Here is a 24568-nt window from a genome sequence, read left to right on the forward strand (position 1 = left end):
AATCTTACCGCACTGAAACATAGGCAGAGAGCTGTAAATGTCTCCAGTTGTATAAAATAGGTAATATACCAAATTAAGGCACTTCTTTTTAGTATCCCACTGCTTTAAAGGAGTGAGGCAGATGATCCTTCAATAATACTTGGTAATGGTAACTACATCTCAAAGTTGTATATTACTCATCTTATACTCTTCATTCGGTTATGTTTCAGCAAGTTTCTTAATCTTATGCCTCTGACCATCTCTCTAAAAGCCGTTCTCCTTTAGGCGTTTTAGTGGAAGAACAGATAAGAACTGTGAAATGGAAGACGATTGTGCAAATTAATATTAAAGCATTCTCTTTTATGGGGCTATTGTTGAATCTGATTAAGTATTTTTAAAATTCATCTTTTCACACCCCAATATACTTTGCTTGAAGTTTACTTTTCTTTCCTTGAAAGGGTATTTGCACTATAATTAAACAATGGCAGTTGATAAATACAGGGGAATAATTAATGTTTTGATATAACTTTAAAGGGATAGTTTCTCAACTGGATTGGCATATTTCAAATATTTGTTTTTGTACTTTGTGTCATGCACCAGCAGTGACTATGTGTGTGATTCCTTTGGTGCACTTCTGTGATTCCCAAAAATACTGGCCATTTTATTTCACTTGCATTTAAGTGGGTTGTGGGAGTAATTTTAGTAACTTCCAAATGACTATTATGGCATCACTATGAGACACTTCTTTATTTCTAAGGAAAACATAACTTTAAAAAAATCTTTTTTTTCATCACTTAGAAAGGTTGGTTAACTTGGACTCTGAACTGATGTGATTTATGCTACTTACCAAGTATGCCTCATTCCTGTTCCTGCAAATTGCTCTCAGATAGCTCGGTCAATGTGTGGCTCTAAGATGATATTCTATGTGGGAAAATATGTTGTGTGCAAAGGATACGCAACACTTTTGTTCCTTGTGCTTTCACTTCATTCTGTGAGTTAATTAAGAATTCATGAATATCTAAACCTATGCAAATTACCTGTCTTTATATACCTGACAATTGTAGCAATAGACTGTGGACTATGCCTCAGGTCAAGTTAAGGAGTTTTAATTCCTAACTGCTTTTGATTTTGTGGTTAACTGTGATGCAAACTTAGAGACAACATGAATGTGATGTGACAAAATTAGCTGGCAAAGGGAGAGGAAATAAATGAATATTCAGAGACAAATCATACCTAGGGAGAGATTATTTAAAATTTGAAGATTTAAAATGTGATTTGGGAATATTAATTGGCCTGAAATGGTTTCAAACATATTTGGATGCTGGCATTAAGAGTGTGTTCCAGAATGAGAGTGATGAATACTTTAAATGCCTAGAAGAGCTGTAGATCATTTATAACCTAATATCACGTGGGAAATATGTTTTTGTTTGAATGGGCACTAGGTTTCTTTTAGAAAATAATCTTTCTGGTTAAATTACTGTACAATATATGGTGATACTACATTGCTATAAAAATAGGTAGGAAACCTTATGGACTAATAGGAAATGATCTTCAAGATATAATAAATGAAAAGAGCAAAATGCAGAACATGGTATGTCGTATACTTCCATTTGTGTCTAAAAGGGATCGAAATTTATAAAAATGTGCTACACTATGCACAGTATCTCTGGAATGATGTTTCTTGTTTCTCCTTGGAGAAATGTGTTGTTGAAAGCAAAGAAAGAGAGCCTATAGAATATGCCTTATGTACCCTTTGAATGTGGAACTATATGAATGTTTATCTACTTAAAAACAAATAAATACTCTTTATAAATCCAAAAAAGAAAAGTAAAATTAGTTCTTTGAAAAACATTTACAAGCCATCGGTGCAGTTTCATGGGAAGTCCTCTGGGCGTCGCTGTAGGTCAAAAGAAGAGTGAAGATATCCGAAACGCATTCGGGAAGTCTCTTGAAAGGGTAACTTCCAGCTCAAACCAGTCACACACGGGACCAGTACAGATTCGGATTCGGAAAACAAGCAGGAAAGGTGATCTTACCCTGGATTTTGCCATCCACAGTGTTCTTCCTCCTCCCGGCCAAGGAGCAGAGCAGCACTGGAGGGAGGCAGAGGATGAGGCGGAGCGCTGAGAGGAGCTGCCCGGCTCGCTGGCGGCAGGTATGGTTGCCCTTCCTGCTGTCTTTGTTCCGCGGAGTTCTCCCGGACCAAATCCGTTATTCAATTCCCGAAGAGCTGGCCAAGAACTCAGTGGTAGGAAACCTCGCAAAGGATCTGGGGCTCAGTGTCCGGGATTTGCCGGCCCGGAAGCTGCGGGTTAGCGCGGAGAAGGAATATTTCACCATTAACCCGGAGAGCGGGGAATTACTTGTGAGTGACAGGATAGACCGAGAGCAGATTTGTGGGAGGAAACCTCTATGTATTCTGGATTTCGATACTGTCGCTGAAAACCCACTGAATATTTTCCACATAGCAGTAACAGTACAGGATATAAATGACAACATTCCGATGTTCAAACAGAGCAAGATTGATTTAAAAATAGGAGAATCCACTAAGCCAGGTAAAACATTTCCACTAGACCCGGCACTGGATTCGGATGCTGGTCCTAATTCATTACAGATATACCACCTCAAAGACAATGAGCACTTTGATCTCGCAGAGAGACAGACTCCAGATGGAAGTAAGTATCCTGAGTTGATTCTGATACATTCTCTGGACAGAGAAGAGCAGAATTTCCATCAATTGATCCTCACAGCTGTAGATGGTGGGAACCCACCCCAAAGTGGCACCACCGAGATACAAATCCAAGTCACCGATGCCAACGACAATCCCCCAGTGTTCAGCCAGGACGTGTATAAGGTCAACCTACAGGAGGGCGTGCCCCCAGGTTTTTCTGTGCTTAGAGTGACAGCCACCGACCAGGACGAGGGTGTCAATGCAGAGATCACCTACTCCTTTCACAATGTGGACGAACAAGTGGAACAGTTTTTTAACTTAGATAAAAGAACAGGAGAAATCACGACAAAGGATAACTTTGATTTTGAAACTGCTAATAGTTACAATCTTCATATAGAAGCAAAAGATCCTGGAGATCTAGCAGCCCATTGCAGCATTGAAGTTGAAATTATCGATGAGAATGACTGTGCACCTGAAGTGATTGTAACTTCTGTATTTACTCCTCTACCGGAGGATTCACCACTAGGAACAGTGATTGCCTTGATAAAAACAAGAGATAGAGATTCTGGAGAAAATGGAGAAGTTTACTGCCACATCTTGGGAAAGGCCAACTTTATTTTGAAATCTTACTCTAAGAGCTATTACAAGCTTGTGACAGACGGGGCCCTGGACCGGGAACAGACCCCGGAGTACAACGTCACGGTAATGGCCACCGACAGGGGCAAGCCGCCCCTCTCCTCCAGCGCCACCATCACCCTGCACATCACCGACGTCAACGACAACGCGCCGGTTTTCCAGCAGGCCTCCTACGTGGTCCACGTGGCAGAAAACAACCCTCCAGGCGCCTCCATCGCGCAAGTCAGCGCCTCCGACCCCGACCTGGGGCCCAACGGCCACGTGTCCTACTCCATCGTGGCCAGCGACCTGGAGCCGCGGGCGCTGCGGTCCTACGTGTCGGTGAGCGCGCAGAGCGGCGCGGTGTTCGCGCAGCGCGCCTTCGACCACGAGCAGCTGCGCGCCTTCGAGCTGACGCTGCAGGCCCGCGACCAGGGCTCGCCCGCGCTCGGCGCCAACGTGAGCCTGCGCGTGCTGGTGGGCGACCGCAACGACAACGCGCCGAGGGTGCTGTACCCGGCGCTGGGGCCCGACGGCTCGGCGCTCTTCGACACGGTGCCGCGCGCCGCGCAGCCCGGCTACCTGGTCACCAAGGTGGTGGCGGTGGACGCCGACTCGGGACACAACGCCTGGCTGTCCTACCACGTGCTGCAGGCCAGCGAGCCCGGACTCTTCAGCCTGGGGCTGCGCACGGGCGAGGTGCGCACGGCGCGCGCCTTGGGCGACAGGGACGCGGCCAGACAGCGCCTGCTGGTCGCTGTGCGCGATGGGGGACAGCCTCCCCTCTCGGCCACCGCCACGCTGCACCTGGTCTTCGCAGACAGCCTCCAAGACGTGCTGCCGGATCTTAGCGACGGCCCCGCGCCCGCTGACCCCCAGGCTGAGCTGCAGTTTTACCTGGTGGTGGCCTTGGCCTTGATCTCGGTGCTCTTCCTCCTCGCGGTGATTCTGGCCATTGGCCTGCGCCTGCGTCGCTCTTCCAGTCCCTGTGCTTGGGGCTGCCTTCAGCCTGGTCTCAGTTCCAAGTCTGGACCTGGGATTCTCTCCAATTACAGTGAGGGAACTTTGCCTTATTCCTACAATCTGTGTGTTGCCGCCCAGTCAGATAAGACAGAGTTTAAATTTCTCAACGTAACCCCGGAAGTGGTTCCCCCTCAGGACCTCCTCTGTGAAGATGCCTCTTGGATACCAACTACAAATCATGGAGATGCTGTGGTCCCACTTCCCTTAGATACTATCTTAAAGGTGAGCTTTAATTCACTTATTTTCACTTTGAGTTTGAGTATTTAACAGATCACCTAACTGGTAGGATTCTCTATTTCGTAATTTATTGTCTTGTGGATCAAATTTAGGCAGTGTTCTGCCTTAATATTTTCTACCCAAATATTTGGCATAGGTTTTCTATGGATGTGCGAGAGGTATTTGTCCATAATCAGAGGCCTTTACTACATGACTTACTTCACTTTTTTCGTCCTCTTTACATTCCTTCCCTCTCAAGGTTTATTACTATTGGGACTTTAGGCTCTTCGTTTCACCATGAGGGGTCTTTATTACTCAAATTTTAGTTTTACTTCTTTTTAGAATTATAGTCCTTAAGGGTAAAGAGAGCTCCCAATCTTACTAGTTTGGGCAAACCGGGAACCAAAGAAAGAAAGAATTTTACTTAAATTTCATGGCTTGTCAGCAGCAGAATATGGTATAATACCGACGCTGTGTCTTTACAAGCTATTTGTCTTGGAATCCCAGATCTATTTAAAAGGAATGGACAGTCTGAGGTCTCCACTGTCTGCTATTAAGAGTACACTTACTAAGTGGGAGAAATCTTTCTCTCATGCATAGTGACAAGTTGCTTTTGTGAAAAATTGTACGTTGAGAAAAATTTGCAACCTATACTCACAGTTTACTTAAAACTTAATTTTTTGAGTTTTCTAATTATAGGTGTAGAATTTCTTCATATTCCTATGAAGTTGTCATTAAGTAAAATCACTTCTCTCACTTAATAGGCTCTCAAAATTTTTTCAGTCATGAGGTTTTCTTTTCTACCATATAAAGGTGATAGATAACATTAAGTATCTATTTCAACATAGAAAGGCCAGTTACTGGCTCTCTCTGATAAGTATATGGACATGTTTTTCTGCATGGATGATGAACTAAAATCTTTTCTGCCACAGCCACCGTACTGATTTTCCCAAGAGTGTGTCACTGTGAAATGTCTAACTCCAATTTAGACATGGTAATAAGAAAATATGAATACTGTGTAGTAACTCAAACTGTCAGTCTGTTATACTGTAGCTTCCATTTTCTTAGTGTGAATCCTAGAAACTTTTTCAAAGGCCTAACAAGTAACAAAATGTCCCTTTCTTTTTTCTGTGTATGACAGCTAATACACTTTGCATGAATCAGTAGGCCTTTTTGCAAAAAGGTGCACTGAGGGCTGGGTTTGCTTTCTTGGTATTCCTATGTACAAATGGGTGTGTTTTCATCAATAAAATCCAAACAAAAAGATGAAATATTAAATCCTACAAAAGTAAGAATTCTAATGTCCTAATTTAATGGACCCAATATAGGTAAGAGGCAAATAAAGGATATAGGCTCAATGGCACTTTATATAACATTTTTGTAAAGAAGTAAAGTATCTAATAATTGCATTGATCAAATGGTTTGTGAAGATACTTTGCTATTTTAGAATTAAATCATAATTAAATATAAGAATGTCATGCAGTAATACGTTATGGATAAAACAAAATTATTAGAAATAAAACACATAACCAAACATGTATGATACATAAACAGAATTGGTGTAGTAACTGGTTAGGACTCTGAGCGTCGCTGTTCACCAAAGTGGGAAAGAAGCTGCCACTGCTGCGAGCCGATTCTGCTCCGCCGGAAACCCGCACAGAGCCTACCCACTGCCGAGAAAAGGCTCCCACTCGCTCCTCTCTCCCATTTCCGCCACAGAATGTATTCCCTTTGGTTTTAAAGAAATAAGGAAACAGCAGGCTGGAACCAGGACTAAGAGAAAACTGGTAGGAGAGAAGGCAATGGCGGAGGCACTGAGGGTCTGGGGCTGCAGAGGGCTGCTCCTGCACTTCGTGCTCCTGGGGACGTTGTTGGGGGCTGGGGCCGGGCAGATCCATTACTCGGTGCCCGAGGAGCTGGACAAAGGCTCCTTTGTGGGCAACATCGCCCAGGACTTGGGTCTGGAGCCCCGGGAGCTGGCGGAGCGCGGAGTGCGCATCGTCTCCCGAGGCAGGACGCAGCTCTTTGCCCTGAACGCGCGGAGCGGCAGCTTGGTCACCGCGGGCAGGATAGACCGGGAGGAGCTCTGCGCTCAGAGCGCGCGGTGCCTGGTGAGCTTTAACATCTTGGTAGAGGATAAAATGAAAATTTATGAAATAGAAGTAGAAATAATAGATATTAATGACAACTTCCCGCGTTTCCGTGATGAGGAAGTAAAAGTAAAAGTTATTGAAAATGCAGCTATGGGAACGAGGTTAGTGCTTCCCTTCGCTCGAGATGCGGATGTGGGTGTTAACTCCCTCCAGAGTTACCAGCTCAGTTCCAATACGCACTTCTCTCTGGATGAGAAAAGTGGAACTGATGGGCAAAAATACCCGGAGCTGGTACTGGAACGGCCCTTAGACCGCGAGAAAGTGGCCCTTCATGATCTGCTCCTCACAGCTTTGGATGGCGGAAACCCCATACTCTCCAGTACTACACACATCCGCGTGGTGGTCCTCGACGCAAACGATAATGCACCTCTCTTTACTCAATCGGAGTACAGAGTGAGTGTTCCAGAGAACATACCTGTGGGTACTCGGTTGCTCACAGTAACCGCTACGGACCCAGATGAGGGAATAAACGGAAAACTCATCTACTCTTTTCGCAACGAAGACGACAAAATTTCAGAGACTTTCCAACTTGATTCCAGCCTGGGTGAAATCTCAACTGTGCAGTCACTGGATTATGAAGAATCCAGATTCTACCTCATGGAAGTGGTAGCTCAAGATGGAGGTGCCCTTCTTGCCAGTGCTAAAGTGCTGGTCACGGTACAGGACGTGAATGACAATGTCCCCGAAGTGGTCCTTACTTCTCTCACAAGTCCTGTTTCTGAAGACTGTCTTCCTGGAACCATACTTGTGCTGTTTAGCGTGCATGATGGTGATTCTGGAGAGAATGGTGAAATTGCATGCTCTATCCCCAGGAACTTGCCCTTCAAATTGGAAAAGTCATTTGGTAATTACTATCATTTGTTAACAACCAGTGCGCTGGACAGAGAAGAAATCTCAGATTATAATATCACGGTAACTGTCACTGACAGTGGAAATCCACCTCTGTCTGCAGAAAACCACATCTTCCTAAAAGTGTCAGATATCAATGACAATCCTCCCATCTTTCCTCACACTTCCTACTCCACCTACATTCCAGAAAACAATCCCAGAGGCATCTCGATCTTATCTGTGACTGCCCACGACCCTGACAATGGCAACAATGCACAGGTCACTTATTCTCTGGAGGAGGATATGGTTCAAGGAATGCCTCTATCCTCCTATGTCTCCATCAACTCTGACACTGGCACCCTATATGCATTGGGATCTTTTGACTATGAACAGGTTAAAGACCTGCATCTGTGGGTGACAGCCAGGGACAGTGGGGACCCACCACTGAGCAGCAATGTATCTTTGAGCCTGTTCATTCTAGACCAAAACGACAATGCCCCAGAGATCCTGTACCCCGCCCTCCCCACCGACGGGTCCACAGGCGTGGAGCTGGCACCCCGCTCCGCAGAGCCCGGCTACCTGGTGACCAAGGTGGTGGCGGTGGACAGAGACTCGGGCCAGAACGCCTGGCTGTCCTTCCGCCTGCTCAAGGCCAGCGAGCCAGGGCTCTTCGCGGTGGGGCTGCACACGGGCGAGGTGCGCACAGCGCGGGCCCTGCTGGACAGAGACGCGCTCAAGCAGAGCCTGGTGGTGGCGGTCCAGGACCACGGCCAGCCCCCTCTCTCGGCCACCGTCACGCTCACGGTGGCCGTGGCCGACAGCATCCCAGACGTCCTGGCCGACCTGGACAGCATGAAGGCCCCGGCCGACCCGGACGCCTCTGGCCTCACGCTGTACCTGGTGGTGGCGGTGGCCGCGGTGTCCTGCGTCTTCCTCGCCTTTGTCATCGTGCTGCTGGCCCTCAGGCTGCGGCGCTGGCACGCGTCGCGTCTGCTGCCGGCCGTGGGCGGCGGTCTGGTGGGCGTGGGGGCCTCGCCCTTTGTGGGCGTGGACGGGGTGCGGGCTTTCCTGCAGACCTATTCCCACGAGGTGTCCCTCACTGCGGACTCGCGGGAGAGTCACGTGATCTTCCCCCAGCCCAACTACGCGGACACGCTCGTCAGCCAGGAGAGCTGTGCGAAAAGCGAGCCTCTTCTGATATCTGAGAAGATAAATACAAATGAAGAACTAGAAGTTATTCAGGTGAGTTTTCTTTTTCAGTAGGAATGCTTTTAGTATTTTCTTTCCTTCCTCAATCATTTTCCCACCACATTGAAAGTTGGTTACATAGTGAATACTTATGTTCATTATTTAGATAAACTTATTTGATAATAGACGTTTTCTGCATTGTTTTCAAATTGTATTTTGGGTTTAGTGTCTTCTTTTTTTTCAATAAGGACATATTTAGAAAGTGTAGCTGGTAGCCATAGACTCAGTGGAAGAAGTACTTTTTAAAAAGTGGTTAAACATAATCACTTTACCTTAAGACTTTCTTGTACTAGAGCTGTTGTTGCATTAGTAGAAGAGTTGTTTGAATAGGGCAAATTGTTAGATGCAGTGTTCTGTTTTGAATGTCCCTCTGAACACCAATAGGGAAAGGATATGTACAGCACTGATATTTTAGTATACCTGTTGATTGCATAGGGAAATACTTAATAGTGTTTGTATAAGTGGAAGAATACAGAAAACTTCTGCAAGATAAATACCAGAAAAAAAACAGATTAAATTTATAGTGATGATAGTATCTGTTGCATTATGAAATCTAGTAGTTTGGGTTAAACCATGTAATAATTGGATATGCTTATTTGTTCAGAGAAGAAATTAGGGAGAAGGGGCTTTAGAATTCTGCTTTATTTTGTGATGCTGTTTAAAATCGCCAAAGAATTAGATACTGTTTCTTTCATCAAATACATATATGCCATACACCTGGCATCTTCTGGTTACAGGTAATCCCTTAACTTTTCAAAATCAGTATTCTACTTGAATGTCTGCATTTCTGCAGGTGTAAGTACAATTCTGCTTCATTACATAGTCTAAGACTTGTATTTGGAAAATCAATTCAACTTAAAAATAGTTTGAAATTTTAAATTAATTTTTCAGGGATGTGCTCATCATAAATGAATAGATTTTTCTTAATGAAATGTTGGTCTATGGGCCTAAAATTTCATGAGTAAAACTGTTGTGTAGTGGAAGACTGCCCCTATTCATTTTTGGCATCTGATTTACTGAAGATGATTTTCAGAAGCTTCTTTAAAAGATTTTTCAACCTTTCAAATTTTGCACTTTTAACAACTAGAACATCAGCTTCAAAGTGAATAGATGGGGGAAATGGCAATAAGATATAATCAGTGGGATAGTAAGCTACATTACTGAGCCACATGCAAGGCTTATTGATGTCTTTGGGAACCTAGGACCTGTTGATTTTTATATTTAACCTTTTTCTGAAGAGGATACGATTTTATGTCCATATATATATATGGACAGTTCTGACCTCAAGGTAAAATGTGCAGACACAACGACTAGAGAATGTGTCCAAAGAGTAACAAGAGAATCTGTATGATAGATACTGATCTCATTCATTCCTTACATGAAAGCTCACTTTTCCATTATATTTCAAAGAAAAGGTTGTATAGATTTGGGTATGTGTCCTGAGGTAACTTTTTCATTCAATGGAAAAATACCTTTGAGGCGTCTGTAAACTTCAGTAGACTTTACATAATCAAATGCTTGATCCAACACCCTTGAGAGTATATGGTATTAATACTGTACACTTCTTTTTGAATCTTTAGTTTCATGCGTGTGCTGAAAAGATAATTTCCCTATATTAATTGAAGTGTTCACACAATGTTGGAAAGGCACTTGCTCGGTCATGTTTTGGAGCAAAGTTTTGAGTTAGTAGGGTTTTTATATTTGTTGATGTAGAGATGTTAATGAGTTTCTGTCTAGAATCCTGGATACAATGAACAGTTTAAGAGGCTGTAATGCTATTCCAAGATTAAATGGGTTTAACATTGCCACATACTTGCCAAATTTTAGAATGATAATATATTATGTAGGTTAAAAAACAATTTATCAAGATTTCTAATTTAGAAATGGAATTAAAACTGTAAGACACCTATCAAACACATGGAAATTGTCATGCTCACTGATAAGAGAAGAGTGTCAGCAACAAAGGGTTGGGATGATCAGATAGTAACCTATGGATCAAGAAAAAGTGGACAACATATATTACTTTATTTGGAATATATAAGGACTCATACTTCACCCCAAAAATCTAAATAACTCAGCACTGCTAGGCTATTTGTGCAAAAACAGAGCAATTAAATACAGTGGTAAGTAGTGTGGAAAAATAAAATTAGTGGAATAATTTTAAAGTCATTGTCAGTTAACTATAAGTTGACACTTGGAAACGAAGGAGAGGAGTCTCCTGCTTCTTAACAGAATTCTACTTTATAAAGACTACCACTCTCCTTGCGTGCCTACCAGTTATTTTGGGGAGAAGGTAATGAAGATAAGACAGAAGAAAGTGAAATACATGATAAAACTAGAAGCTATGAAATGTATAACGTTTGTAAGAAGAAAAAAACAGTGGAATGACAATACATATCAAGATGACACTTCAAGAATTTTCAGATTATGCCTTCTACCACCAAACATTCTTTTATTTGTATCATTTTCTATATATTATTTTGTTTGGTCCTCATTTCTACTAAGGTACACTGGAAAGATCTTATTGTGGCCATTTTATGAAAATGGAAACTGAAAACATAATGATACTAATAAGCCTCCCAGCAAGGTACTTCTGCTCTTTGACGAGTAAAAATAATTGATTTGGATGGATAACGTTCAAGTTTAAAGAACTTAAAGCCAGCCCGAAGACATAGTAAGTATTTAAAATGTTAAAGTCCTTGTAAAACGGGAAGAACGATTATCTGTATCAGAACACAGAATTTTCTCTCCGGCTTCTGACGTGGAGCTTATTTGGTAACCACGCCTGCAGTTCTGCAGCCGAGGCGCGGGGTGCCGCTGTTGGCTAGTACTGAGCGAAATACCAGCTCCTCCAGAGGCGAGGGAATCGCCAGCGGACGGCAGAGTCGGGGAAACTGTGCACTCTCCCCGGCTCTCTGCCGCGGAGATATCAGAGAATCTGCCCGCCAAGACAAATCAAGGCGTTATTCCTTTTCAGAGAATTCTTAGGATCATTTAGCGATCGCAGCTGTTCGGAATCAGAAAGGCAAAGACGCAGAAAGCGAGATGGAAAACCGCTTGGGACCTAAGGGCCGGGATGGGCAGAGACGAATGCCATTTCTCTTCTTGCTGCCTTTGTTCTACCCGGCGCTTTCGGAACAGATCCGCTACACGATTCCCGAGGAGCTGCCCAGGGGCTCCGTGGTGGGGAACCTCGCCAAGGATCTGGGGCTTGGCGTGCGCGATCTGCCTACTCGGAACCTGCGGGTTAGTGCAGAGAAGAAATTCTTTACAGTGAGCACCGAGAACGGGGACTTACTCGTGAGCGACCGTATAGATCGAGAGGAGATCTGTGGCAAGAAGCCGACCTGTGTTCTGGAATTTGAGGTGGTCGCTGAAAAGCCGTTCGACTTTTTTCACGTAACTGTGGTGATTCAGGATGTCAACGACAACCCACCAGCCTTTAGCCGAAATATCACGGAGCTGGAAATCAGTGAACTGGCCCTAACTGGAGCCACCTTTGCCCTGGAATCCGCCCAAGATTTAGATGTAGGTGTCAATTCCCTGGGGCAGTACTACCTCAGCCCAGATCCCCACTTCTCACTGATCCAGAAGGAGAACCCCGAGGGCAGTAGCTACCCAGAACTGGTAGTGAAGGCTTCCCTGGACAGGGAAGAACAGTCCTTCCATCACCTGGTCCTCACAGCTGTGGATGGGGGTGAGCCAGCCAGAAGCTGCACAACCCAGATCAGGGTGGTAGTGGCAGATGCAAATGATAACCCCCCAATGTTCACCCAGGACATGTACATGGTCAGCGTTCCAGAGAGCCTGCAGGTGGGCTCCTCTGTGCTGAAAGTGATGGCCACTGACTCAGATGAGGGTGTTAATGCTGAGATCACCTATACTTTCATCAACATTGGTAAGACAGTGAGACATCTGTTCAAGCTGGACAGTAAAACAGGGGAACTTACCACTGCAGGAGGACTGGACTTTGAAGAGAGGGAGAGCTACACAATTGGGGTGCAAGCAAAGGACGGTGGCCGTCACACTGCACATTGTAAAGTACGAATAAATATTTTGGATGAAAATGATAATGTTCCTCAGATAACGCTGGATTCTGAATCTAAACATATACAAGAAGATGCTGAGCTGGGGACTGTCATTGCCCTGATCAAAACACATGACCCAGATTCTGGTTTTAATGGGGAAATCCTGTGCCAACTACAAGGAAAGTTCCCATTTAAAATAGTTCAAGAAACAAAAAACACATATAAGTTGGTCACAGAAGGAGCCCTAGATCGAGAGCAGACTCCAGAATACAACGTAACCATCACTGCAACCGACAGGGGCAAGCCTCCCCTCTTCTCTAACAGAACTGTCAACTTGATCGTCGCAGACGTCAACGACAACGCGCCGATTTTCCAGCAGGCCTCCTACGCGGTCCACGTGGCAGAGAACAACCCTCCCGGCGCCTCCATCGCGCAAGTCAGCGCCTCCGACCCCGACCTGGGGCCCAACGGCCACGTGTCCTACTCCATCGTGGCCAGCGACCTGGAGCCGCGGGCGCTGCGGTCCTACGTGTCGGTGAGCGCGCAGAGCGGCGCGGTGTTCGCGCAGCGCGCCTTCGACCACGAGCAGCTGCGCGCCTTCGAGCTGACGCTGCAGGCCCGCGACCAGGGCTCGCCCGCGCTCGGCGCCAACGTGAGCCTGCGCGTGCTGGTGGGCGACCGCAACGACAACGCGCCGAGGGTGCTGTACCCGGCGCTGGGGCCCGACGGCTCGGCGCTCTTCGACACGGTGCCGCGCGCCGCGCAGCCCGGCTACCTGGTCACCAAGGTGGTGGCGGTGGACGCCGACTCGGGACACAACGCCTGGCTGTCCTACCACGTGCTGCAGGCCAGCGAGCCCGGACTCTTCAGCCTGGGGCTGCGCACGGGCGAGGTGCGCACGGCGCGCGCCTTGGGCGACAGGGACGCGGCCAGACAGCGCCTGCTGGTCGCTGTGCGCGATGGGGGACAGCCTCCCCTCTCGGCCACCGCCACGCTGCACCTGGTCTTCGCAGACAGCCTCCAAGACGTGCTGCCGGATCTTAGCGACGGCCCCGCGCCCTCTGACCCCCAGGCTGAGCTGCAGTTTTACCTGGTGGTGGCCTTGGCCTTGATCTCGGTGCTCTTCCTCCTCGCGGTGATTTTGGCAGTTGCCCTGAACTTGCGATGCTCCTCCAGCCACAGTGCTTGGAGTTGCTTTCACACTGGTGTCTGCTCCAAGACTGGACCTGGGATTCTCCCCAGCTTTAGTGAGGGAACTTTGCCTTATTCTTACAATCTATGTGCTGCCTCACATTCCTCAAAGACTGAACTTAAATTTCTCAGCATAAAGCCTGAAGGTGTTCCACCTGAAGATCTTCTATGTAATGAAGCCTTTTGGTTTGAAAGTACCAGTAATGGCAATCCTCCCAGTAATGGGAATCTTAAAATGACTTCCAGTTCAGTCAGTCTGCAACAGGTGAGTAACTTCAATACCCTTTCTTCCCATAGCATAGTTAGGTTTCAATCATTATAAGTTAAAATATATATACATGCAAATATATCTTGATTTTATTATATTATATTGATTTGTCTGGGCCTAGAATGGGAGGGGTGATTACTTATCTGCGCTGCAATTGTCCTTTCATAGTCACCTTGTGTTGGTCTTGAAATTCTTGCTAATCCTAAAACAATATACCCTATTTTTAATACACTAGTATCTCACACTGTGATTGTGATACGTATTATCTATATACAATTAAACACAAATCTTGGCAATTAAGTGGTTTACTTATTTTCCCAATGCAGTCAATCCTTACTATGTTTTATATGTAATGTAAATATATATTCTCATTTTGGCCTATATAGTTTCACTTCCTTTGCATGTTCTTAAAAGTATACACATATTATCTAAGAGCATTTCTTAATCTTAATTTTAAAAAAATAATGACTCCTAAAATGGCAACACTTGTAACTGGCCTTAGGTAGGTTGGTTCAAAGTATGTTTGTTGGTGCCCTTATTGAAAATGGTACAAATGTAAGTGATAGTGGAATGTGATAGTTCAAGATTTACAGAAAAGTAATATTTTTTCTGTTCTCCAAGGCCCTAAGAGATACTGCCACAAAATGGTAAATTACAGGGAACATATATATTATTTAAAATAGCCTCTTTCCAAAGGCTTTCCATTCTTGGTGAGAAAAAAGTGACCAGGGTCATCTATGCAAATTTAGCAGAAATAAGATCCTCTGAGCATTGGTTTCACAAGACGGCGCAGTATTAAGCTAGGACTCTAAGCGTCGCTGTTCACTAACAAAGGCAAGGAAAGAATGGGAACTCGAGTTCCTATTCCTCCGCACAAACCAGATCCGCACAAAGCAGATGAGTTAAGATAGCTCTCCAGCTGCTCAGAAATTCTGACCTAAAACGCTTTACATCTGATTTCTGCTGGTTTACGGATTTTGGCATCTAATTCTGAGAAGCACAAAAGTGATGCGAACCTGTTCCCCCTCGTCATAATCCTAGGGAAATCCCAAACGAGCAGTAATGGTCTCTCTGCAAAAGCGCCGGCACCACAACGTGTTAATGGGGCTATTTACGCTCCTGGGAATGCTCTCGGGGGTCGGGGCCGGGCAGATCCGTTACTCCATTCCTGAGGAGCTGGACAAAGGCTCCTTTGTGGGCAACATCGCCAAAGATCTGGGGCTGGAGCCCCAGGAGCTGGCGGAGCGCGGAGTGCGCATCGTCTCCCGAGGTAGGACGCAGCTCTTTGCCCTGAATTCGCGGAGCGGCAGCTTGGTCACCGCGGGCAGGATAGACCGGGAGGAGCTCTGCACTCAGAGCGCGCCGTGCCTGGTGAGTTTTAACATCCTCGTTGAGGATAAATTAAATCTTTATCCTGTGGAAGTGGAAATAGTGGACATAAATGACAATACACCCCAGTTCGTAAGGGAAGAATTTGAAGTGAAAATTCTTGAAAATGCAGCCCCATTCTCTCGTTTTCCACTAATGGATGTCTATGACCCGGATGTGGGAATGAACTCTCTTCAGGGCTTCAAGCTCAGCGGAAATAGTCACTTCTCAGTGGACATACCGAGCGAAACAAATGGACCCAAATATCCAGAGCTGGTGCTGGAGCACAGCTTGGACAGGGAGAGAGAGACCATTCACCACCTGGTCCTTACTGCCATGGATGGCGGTGACCCTGTCCGCTCAGGCACAGCACGAATTCTGGTAAATGTCTTAGACGTGAATGACAATGCTCCAGTGTTCACTCAATCTGTCTACCATGTGAGTGTTCCCGAGGATCTGCCAGTAGGTACCCCAGTGTTGTCAGTAAATGCCACCGACCAGGATGAAGGAGTCCATGCGGAAGTAATGTATTCCTTCGTGAGGATAACAGAGAAGATTTCAAAGATTTTTTGCTTGAATGTTTTGACTGGAGAAATATCAACCTCTGCAAATCTAGACTATGAGGACTTGAGCTTTTATGAGCTGGATGTTGAAGCCCAGGATCGGCCAGGTCTACGTGACAGAGCGAAAGTCTTAATAACTATATTGGATGTGAATGATAATGTACCAGAAGTTGTAGTTACATCCGGAAGCAGATCAGTTGCTGAAAGTACGCCTCCAGGAACAGTAATTGCTCTTTTTCAAGTGTATGATAGAGACTCCGGGCTGAATGGCCTGGTAACATGCTCCATCTCGAAAAATCTGCCATTTGATCTGGAAAAATCAGTAGACAATTATTATCGATTAGTGACCAATACAGTCCTAGATCGAGAACAGGTATCCTTGTACAACATCACCGTGACAGCTACGGACAAAGGAATTCCACCTCTGTCTACAAAAACGCTCATCTACCTAAATGTGGCAGACACCAACGACAACCCACCTACCTTTTCCCAATCCTCCTACTCCATCTACGTCCCTGAGAACAACCCCAGAGGTGCCTCCATCTTCTCTGTGACTGCACACGACCCCGACAGCCATGAGAACGCCCATGTCACTTACTCCCTGTCTGAGGACTCTCTCCAGGGGGCCTCTGTATCCTCATATGTTTCAATCAACTCCGACACCGGCGTCCTGTATGCATTGCACGCCTTCGACTTTGAGCAGTTTCGGGATCTGCAACTGAGAGTGACTGCACTTGACAGTGGGGACCCACCGCTCAGCAGCAACGTGTCCCTGAGCCTGTTTGTGCTGGACCAGAACGACAACGCCCCAGAGATCCTGTACCCCGCCCTCCCCACCGACGGGTCCACAGGCGTGGAGCTGGCACCCCGCTCCGCAGAGCCCGGCTACCTGGTGACCAAGGTGGTGGCGGTGGACAGAGACTCAGGCCAGAACGCCTGGCTGTCCTACCGCCTGCTCAAGGCCAGCGAGCCAGGGCTCTTCGCGGTGGGGCTGCACACGGGCGAGGTGCGCACAGCGCGGGCCCTGCTGGACAGAGACGCGCTCAAGCAGAGCCTGGTGGTGGCGGTCCAGGACCACGGCCAGCCCCCTCTCTCGGCCACCGTCACGCTCACGGTGGCCGTGGCCGACAGCATCCCAGACGTCCTGGCCGACCTGGACAGCATGAAGGCCCCGGCCGACCCGGACGCCTCTGGCCTCACGCTGTACCTGGTGGTGGCGGTGGCCGCGGTGTCCTGCGTCTTCCTCGCCTTTGTCATCGTGCTGCTGGCCCTCAGGCTGAGGCGCTGGCACGCGTCGCGTCTGCTGCCGGCCGTGGGCGGCGGTCTGGTGGGCGTGGGGGCCTCGCCCTTTGTGGGCGTGGACGGGGTGCGGGCTTTCCTGCAGACCTATTCCCACGAGGTGTCCCTCACTGCGGACTCGCGGGAGAGTCACGTGATCTTCCCCCAGCCCAACTATGCGGACACGCTCATCAGCCAGGAGAGCTGTGGGAAAAGCGAGCCTCTCTTGGCAGCTGAAGATTCCGGATTTTGTAAAGTGGAAGAATCCCTTGGGCAGGTGAGATTATTGCTTTCGTTGGTTTTATTTGAACAAGAAAGTTTAAATTTTTCTTTGATCAATGGTTAGGTTTCTTAGTCTTTTGCAGTGAATCATATAAATTAGAGGTTTTTCTTTCATACCAGTAAAATTATTAAATCTTAGTTTACTCGAATATCATGAAAAAAATCTAAATAAGATTTTCTGTTTTCTAGATTTTCTTTACTTTTCTCCTGTTGCTAAAAGCTCTTTGTGTTGGGGTGCATACATCTACTCTGGCAGGGTTTATTTGTTTTTTTCTGTTCTGTGACTTGTGAACATTTTTCTAAAGTGAAAAAACCTGAATTGCAGCCTGTTAAAGATCAAGATCTTATTTTTTTCACATTGTTAATTAATAGCAAGTGTTTCTAAAGTGATAGTGGTCTGGGAGAGAGATTTTCCCTCTTTACTACTTAGGAGTCAAAAATTATTTTTATGGAAGGTAAGAGTAGTGATGTCTGTGGCAGGGCCTGATCTTTCTGTTAGACCAGAATAATACTCCTGGAGCTATCTGTTACTCATCTTGGGCCAGTCACATTAGCTATCTTTTTCAAGTTTAAATTTGAATAACAAAGACTTATTTCTCTCTCACAAACTCTGGGAAAATAAAATAATTAAAATAAATACAAATAAAATAATTTCATTTTAAGTTTTTTCAAACTATAAAGTGTAGTTGTATTTGTTGACTTCACCATTATAATTTTGATTGTTATCAAGTAAAGGTAAGCACCTAATGCTGTGTGCCTACTACAATGTCTTGTGCAATCTGTATGACTGATAGTATTTTTAAATGGAAATGAATTTTGAATATGCTTATTAATGTTTTATATCTCTAAAAATATAAGACTGGTGAGTGGGAGGATGAATGATTATGTCTTCAAATAAAATAATTTAGAATACCTAACCTAGATAAAATAAGGCTTCTGTCATGTAGGAAGTCTATTCAAATATTAAGGAAAGGAGGGTTGTCATTTAGAAGAATGATTAGCAACTAATTCATTGTGGCTCAAATGCGTGAATGAAATTACGGTTTGGTGAGTAGAAAAAAAAGCAATGTTTTGAGCTGTTAACCTTGTTCTAATAGCAAATGGATTGCCTGGGAAGTAGAAGGCTTGGCTGTTTTCAAAAGTAAGGTGATGGCCCTAGAATTAATGGAATACAGTAGATAATATAATTTGATGAGTTGTTGAGCTACATGATAGCCAATGTCTTCTCCAATCCTGAGCTGGAAGATTCTATGATCTGATAATACAATGGATTGGCCACTTGTGCATCTAAATTTGGTATGGACATGTAACATAAATGAGAAGATGTCTTGAAAGTAAATGATAACCTCCCTTGTAAACTGAAATTGTCAGTCTTTGTAAAGATAGTATTGAGCTGATGTCTTTAAATTAGCTGCTAAGGGCAATATATGTATTTCTAAATCAATATTGTGGTATTTATATTTAAACAATTACTATAATTTATTTCCATCATACACATTTCCAAATCTGATTTGCTTAAACATTTGTGATAGAATTCTTTGATGGTTTTAATCAGAATTTAATAGTATATAATTTTAAAGAACTTGAATCTTGGGCATTGGTCATGGGAGTCACATGGTCTCTTAAATATTAAGATTTGTTTCAGACACTCTGAGACTATAAATATTATTTTATTGTATTGCCAATTGTGGATGATTTAAACTGCATTTTGACACTCTACTCTTATAAGCAAAGGTCCTTAACTGAGTTTTATGGATAGTAGACTGTTTCATTTTATTATTTTATCTGCTCAACTAATAGATAGTAGGCTGGTTTATTTCATTTTCTAATCTGAATTACCTATGACCATTTCATTTAAATAAATAAAATATTTTATTGACAAAAACATCAGATTCTACTCTCACAATATTCATTAATTCATGTATTAAATTCTGGCAGTCATGGAATTTGCTAAATTCTGACTGAGGTTCTTTGGCCTACAAGCCATACATACAGGTTGTTATTAACAAAATAGGCAGTCTGAGATTTTGAGCAAATACTCAATTTCAAAGCATCAGGAAAAGAAATTTTCCAAATTATTGGGTTATTTTTTCATCTGTGAAAACTGTACATTTCCTACAAAGATATAGTGCCTGTATCTTTGCCTGGGAATCAAAACCTAAACAGAAATCTAAACAAATAGAATAAAGTTCTATAAAGAAAGGAGAGAAGATAAGTCAGTGCCAAAGTCAATTAGACATTCCATAGAATTTTTTTAATGCAAGTAAACAAATGAAGGTAAAAATTGTTCCCAATTACTCAATCAGTAATAACTACTCCCTTTAATATTACAAAATTTTATATAATAGGCCTAAATTATATATAAAACATATTCTGGTGACCTAGTAGAGATCTTTAATATTTAAATTTATGTTGTGGAATAACTTAGAAAACTAGATTACTAGAGATAATGCAGCCACTTACTCCCTAATGTAGGCTTTATGTTTAGAGTGTGTCTATAAACTCATTTATCTAGATCTTATTTATTTAGCTCCAAAGAAGTTACCTGAAGTAATAAGTTAATTGAAACTTTTTAAAAGAAGTAAAACAAGAAACAAGTGTCAGATGATACTATAAATTTTAAATTATTGGATAGAAAAAAATCATGACATTGGGAGCCATAATACTGAGACATGAAAATTATGTTTGAAAATGTCTAAGTACTCATGATCTTACAATTTGCTTACATTAACAAGAGGCTCAAAATCACTTCTACACAAATAGTTTTTTTTTACACAAATAGTTTTTAACTTCTGTTTATGGAATTGATCTGCATTAGTCATATTGGTTCCTTTGAACGAAAGGTTTTTATTTGTGAAAGCAAACGTGACTGTAGATTTTGATAGATTGAAACAGTGTTTCATTCAAAGTATTCCCTATATTTTGGAGCAATGTCATCAGACAGCAGAAATAGGTTACTTGGGAAATTCTGAAATAAGTTAAGCATTTTCAGTTTCAACTCTGGTTTTGCCTTCTGGTACTGCTAGCTACTCCTGTAGGACTTAAAATTATTTATAAAACAAGGCTATTTCTTGCTGGGTCATTTTCACTTAAAATTAAGAATTTTGACTGGCCAGAACAGGTCACTCTCTTTTTTCCTGCGCTATGTGGAAGGAATTTTATCTCTACCAATTGAGGGTAACCTCGGTTCTCAGTTCCATCAACAATTGAGTTTCATTTCATTAACATCAATAGAAAAATGAGTGCCTCTAAGGGTCCTCCCAGGAAAAGTCCTACATGTATGCTCAAAGGCTAATCTACTTACCCACCTTTTCTCAATTATTCTGGAATAAGATAGGATGACTATTTGAATTGCATAATGAAAATAGGTGGTCAAGACAACACCCACTTTCTTATGAATATCTGCAGATTACTGCCTTGTGTACAAAATAAGTTGCTTCTACATCTGATTGTTGTTGCCTGCCTTTTCATCTAATCTCGAATGGCACTTTTTTGAGCATAAAAATCAGTCAGGCTTCAGTAATGATTCCCTTTTATCTTCTCAGAAGACTGGGAGTGAGGGTACTTGTATTCTGACAGTGGTTCTACTACTGTATAGTCAAGGACAAGGCAATTCCTTCTCATTTTTTAAATCATTAAAGGTTGTGGACTAAATCATTCTAAGGTTCCATTCAAATAAAAGCTTTATTAAATTACCTCTCTATATTTTAAAGAAAAAATTGCCTCTCTGAGTATTCATGGTGGTGTCTAGAACATATTATGTGTTCAATATTATTGAACTAACTTTATATTCTGATGTGAACAGTTTCCATATAACATCTTTCTTATGTATACACACTTATATAATAAATCATAACTTTATACCGGCAATGGCTGATTTTTCTCTATGTGCAGTTAAGTGTGAGACAGTGTCTGAGTCATTTGAAGTTGCAATGCAAAACAGAGGATTTTTTAAAAATTATCTGGATTAATAAACTCCCATCTATGAACATTGCTGCACTAATTCAGTGCCTTAAAGTGGATTTTTAATGATATTATAGATACATGGATTGAAGAAATATAAGTGGAAGAACTTTGAAGGCTAAAACGTCTTTCAGAACAATCAAAGTTATTTTGCTTCAATATTGTGCAGTAACTTAGTGAGGACTCTGAGCGCCGCTGTTCACCAACCAGGAGAAAATAGTGCAAAAGATCCGCCAGAACCACCAAGCCTCTACAGCACAAAGAAACGCTGTATTGAGACAAACTCTTTTCCAAGCTGCATCAAACTCAGTCCTCTATTCTACTGGATTCTGGGTTCCTTTTCGGAATACAGAGGACTCCATGTGGACGCACTGGCATCCAGAAGCACACCAGGAGATAGTCCAGTGTCTAAGCAAGATCAGCAGGACTACAATGGCGGCTCCGCAGAGGGGTAAGGACTACAGAGGATTCATCCTGCTCTCCATCCTCCTAGGGACCCAGAGGGAAGCTTGGGCAGGACATATTCTCTATTCTGTGCCAGAGGAGACAGACAAAGGGTCTTTTGTGGGTAATATTGCCAAGGACCTGGGGCTGGAGCCCCGGGAGCTGGTGGAGCGTGGAGCCCGCATTGTCTCCCGAGGCAGGACGCAGCTCTTTGCCCTGAACGCGCGGAGCGGCAGCTTGGTCACCGCGGGCAGGATAGACCGGGAGGAGCTCTGCGCTCAGAGCGCGCGGTGCCTGGTGAATTTTAACATCCTGATGGAAGATAAAATGAATCTTTACCCCATAGAAGTGGAAATAATGGATGTTAATGACAATGCCCCTAAATTCTTGACCGAGGAAATGAATGTGAAAATAATGGAGAATACAGTTCCTGGAGTGCGGTTTCCGTTAAATGAGGCTAGGGATTCGGATGTGGGCACGAACTCCCTCCAGAGCTACCAGCTCAACCCCAATCACCACTTTTCCCTGGTTGTGCAAACTGGATACGATGGAACTAAACATCCGGAATTAGTGCTGGAGCGGGTGCTGGATAGGGAAGATAAGGTGGTTCACCACCTCCTCCTCACAGCTTCTGACGGCGGCCACCCACCCCAAACCGGAACCACCCGTATCCAAGTAACAGTGGTGGACGTGAATGATCACGCGCCAGTCTTCTCTTTGCCCCAGTACCAAGTAACTGTCCCTGAGAACGTGCCGGTGGGCACAAAACTGCTCGAGGTAAACGCTGTCGACCTGGACGAGGGAGTCAATGGGGAAGTAACATATTCCTTTTGGAAAATAACTCCAAAAATTCTGCAGATATTCCATCTAAACCCCCACACAGGAGAATTATCAACTTTAGAAGGCCTAGATTATGAAGAATCGGGCTACTATGAAATGGAAGTTCAGGCTCAGGATGGTCCTGGTAGTATGACCAGGGCTAAAGTACTGATCACAGTTTTAGACGTGAATGACAATGCCCCTGAAGTGACTGTAACATCTGTGAGCAGTTCAATCCCTGAAGACACTCCTCCTGGAACAGTGATTGCTCTTTTCTACCTTCAAGACCGAGATTCCGGAAAAAATGGAGAGGTGACTTGCACTATTTCAGAAAATCTGCCTTTTAAATTAGAAAGATCAATAGACAATTATTATAGATTGGTGATAGCAGAAAACCTAGATCGAGAAAAACTCTCTGTGTATAACATCACAATGAAAGCCACAGATGCTGGAACCCCACCGTTGTCCTCGGAAACTCACATCACCATGAGTGTGTCAGACACCAACGACAACCCACCTACCTTTTCCCAATCCTCCTACTCCATCTATGTCCCTGAAAACAACCCCAGAGGTGCCTCCATTTTCTCTGTGACTGCACACGACCCCGACAGCCATGAGAACGCCCTTGTCACTTACTCCCTGTCTGAAGACTCTCTCCAGGGGGCCTCTCTATCCTCATATGTTTCAATCAACTCCGACACCGGCGTCCTGTATGCATTGCACGCCTTCGACTTTGAGCAGTTTCGGGATCTGCAACTGAGAGTGACTGCACTTGACAGTGGGGACCCACCGCTCAGCAGCAACGTGTCCCTGAGCCTGTTTGTGCTGGACCAGAACGACAACGCCCCAGAGATCCTGTACCCCGCCCTCCCCACCGACGGGTCCACAGGCGTGGAGCTGGCACCCCGCTCCGCAGAGCCCGGCTACCTGGTGACCAAGGTGGTGGCGGTGGACAGAGACTCGGGCCAGAACGCCTGGCTGTCCTTCCGCCTGCTCAAGGCCAGCGAGCCAGGGCTCTTCGCGGTGGGGCTGCACACGGGCGAGGTGCGCACAGCGCGGGCCCTGCTGGACAGAGACGCGCTCAAGCAGAGCCTGGTGGTGGCGGTCCAGGACCACGGCCAGCCCCCTCTCTCGGCCACCGTCATGCTCACGGTGGCCGTGGCCGACAGCATCCCAGACGTCCTGGCCGACCTGGACAGCATGAAGGCCCCGGCCGACCCGGACGCCTCTGGCCTCACGCTGTACCTGGTGGTGGCGGTGGCCGCGGTGTCCTGCGTCTTCCTCGCCTTTGTCATCGTGCTGCTGGCCCTCAGGCTGAGGCGCTGGCACGCGTCGCGTCTGCTGCCGGCCGTGGGCGGCGGTCTGGTGGGCGTGGGGGCCTCGCCCTTTGTGGGCGTGGACGGGGTGCGGGCTTTCCTGCAGACCTATTCCCACGAGGTATCCCTCACTGCGGACTCGCGGGAGAGTCACGTGATCTTCCCCCAGCCCAACTATGCAGACACGCTCGTCAGCCACGCGAGCTGCGAGAGAAAAGATCTCTTGTTATCATCCATAGATTTTCATGAAGGTACGGATGAAGCCCAAAGTATTCAGGTGAGTCAGTCATTTATCTTTATACCCTAGAGGAATTA

The 24568-nt window shown here is 44.8% G+C and overlaps 1 protein-coding gene across 14 annotated transcripts in view; it reads left to right on the forward strand.

The window, feature by feature from the left end:
* The window catches only part of LOC118917576 (protocadherin gamma-C4), a 153041-nt gene that overhangs the window by 24424 nt on the left and 104049 nt on the right, over nucleotides 1–24568 (forward strand). For 2 of the 14 annotated variants that reach the window (XM_057490991.1, XM_057490990.1), the window contains exon 1: nucleotides 17713–24530. The exons of 6 other annotated variants lie outside the window; for them this stretch is intronic. In XM_057490991.1, coding sequence (XP_057346974.1) covers nucleotides 22035–24530 — 2496 coding nt within the window. In that variant the 5' untranslated portion in view covers nucleotides 17713–22034. 6 more of the 14 variants (XM_057490985.1, XM_036895715.2, XM_036895667.2 and 3 more) reach the window with 6 other exon arrangements.

This window comes from Manis pentadactyla, chromosome 13 (genome assembly GCF_030020395.1).
Source record: "Manis pentadactyla isolate mManPen7 chromosome 13, mManPen7.hap1, whole genome shotgun sequence".
NCBI lineage: Eukaryota > Metazoa > Chordata > Mammalia > Pholidota > Manidae > Manis > Manis pentadactyla.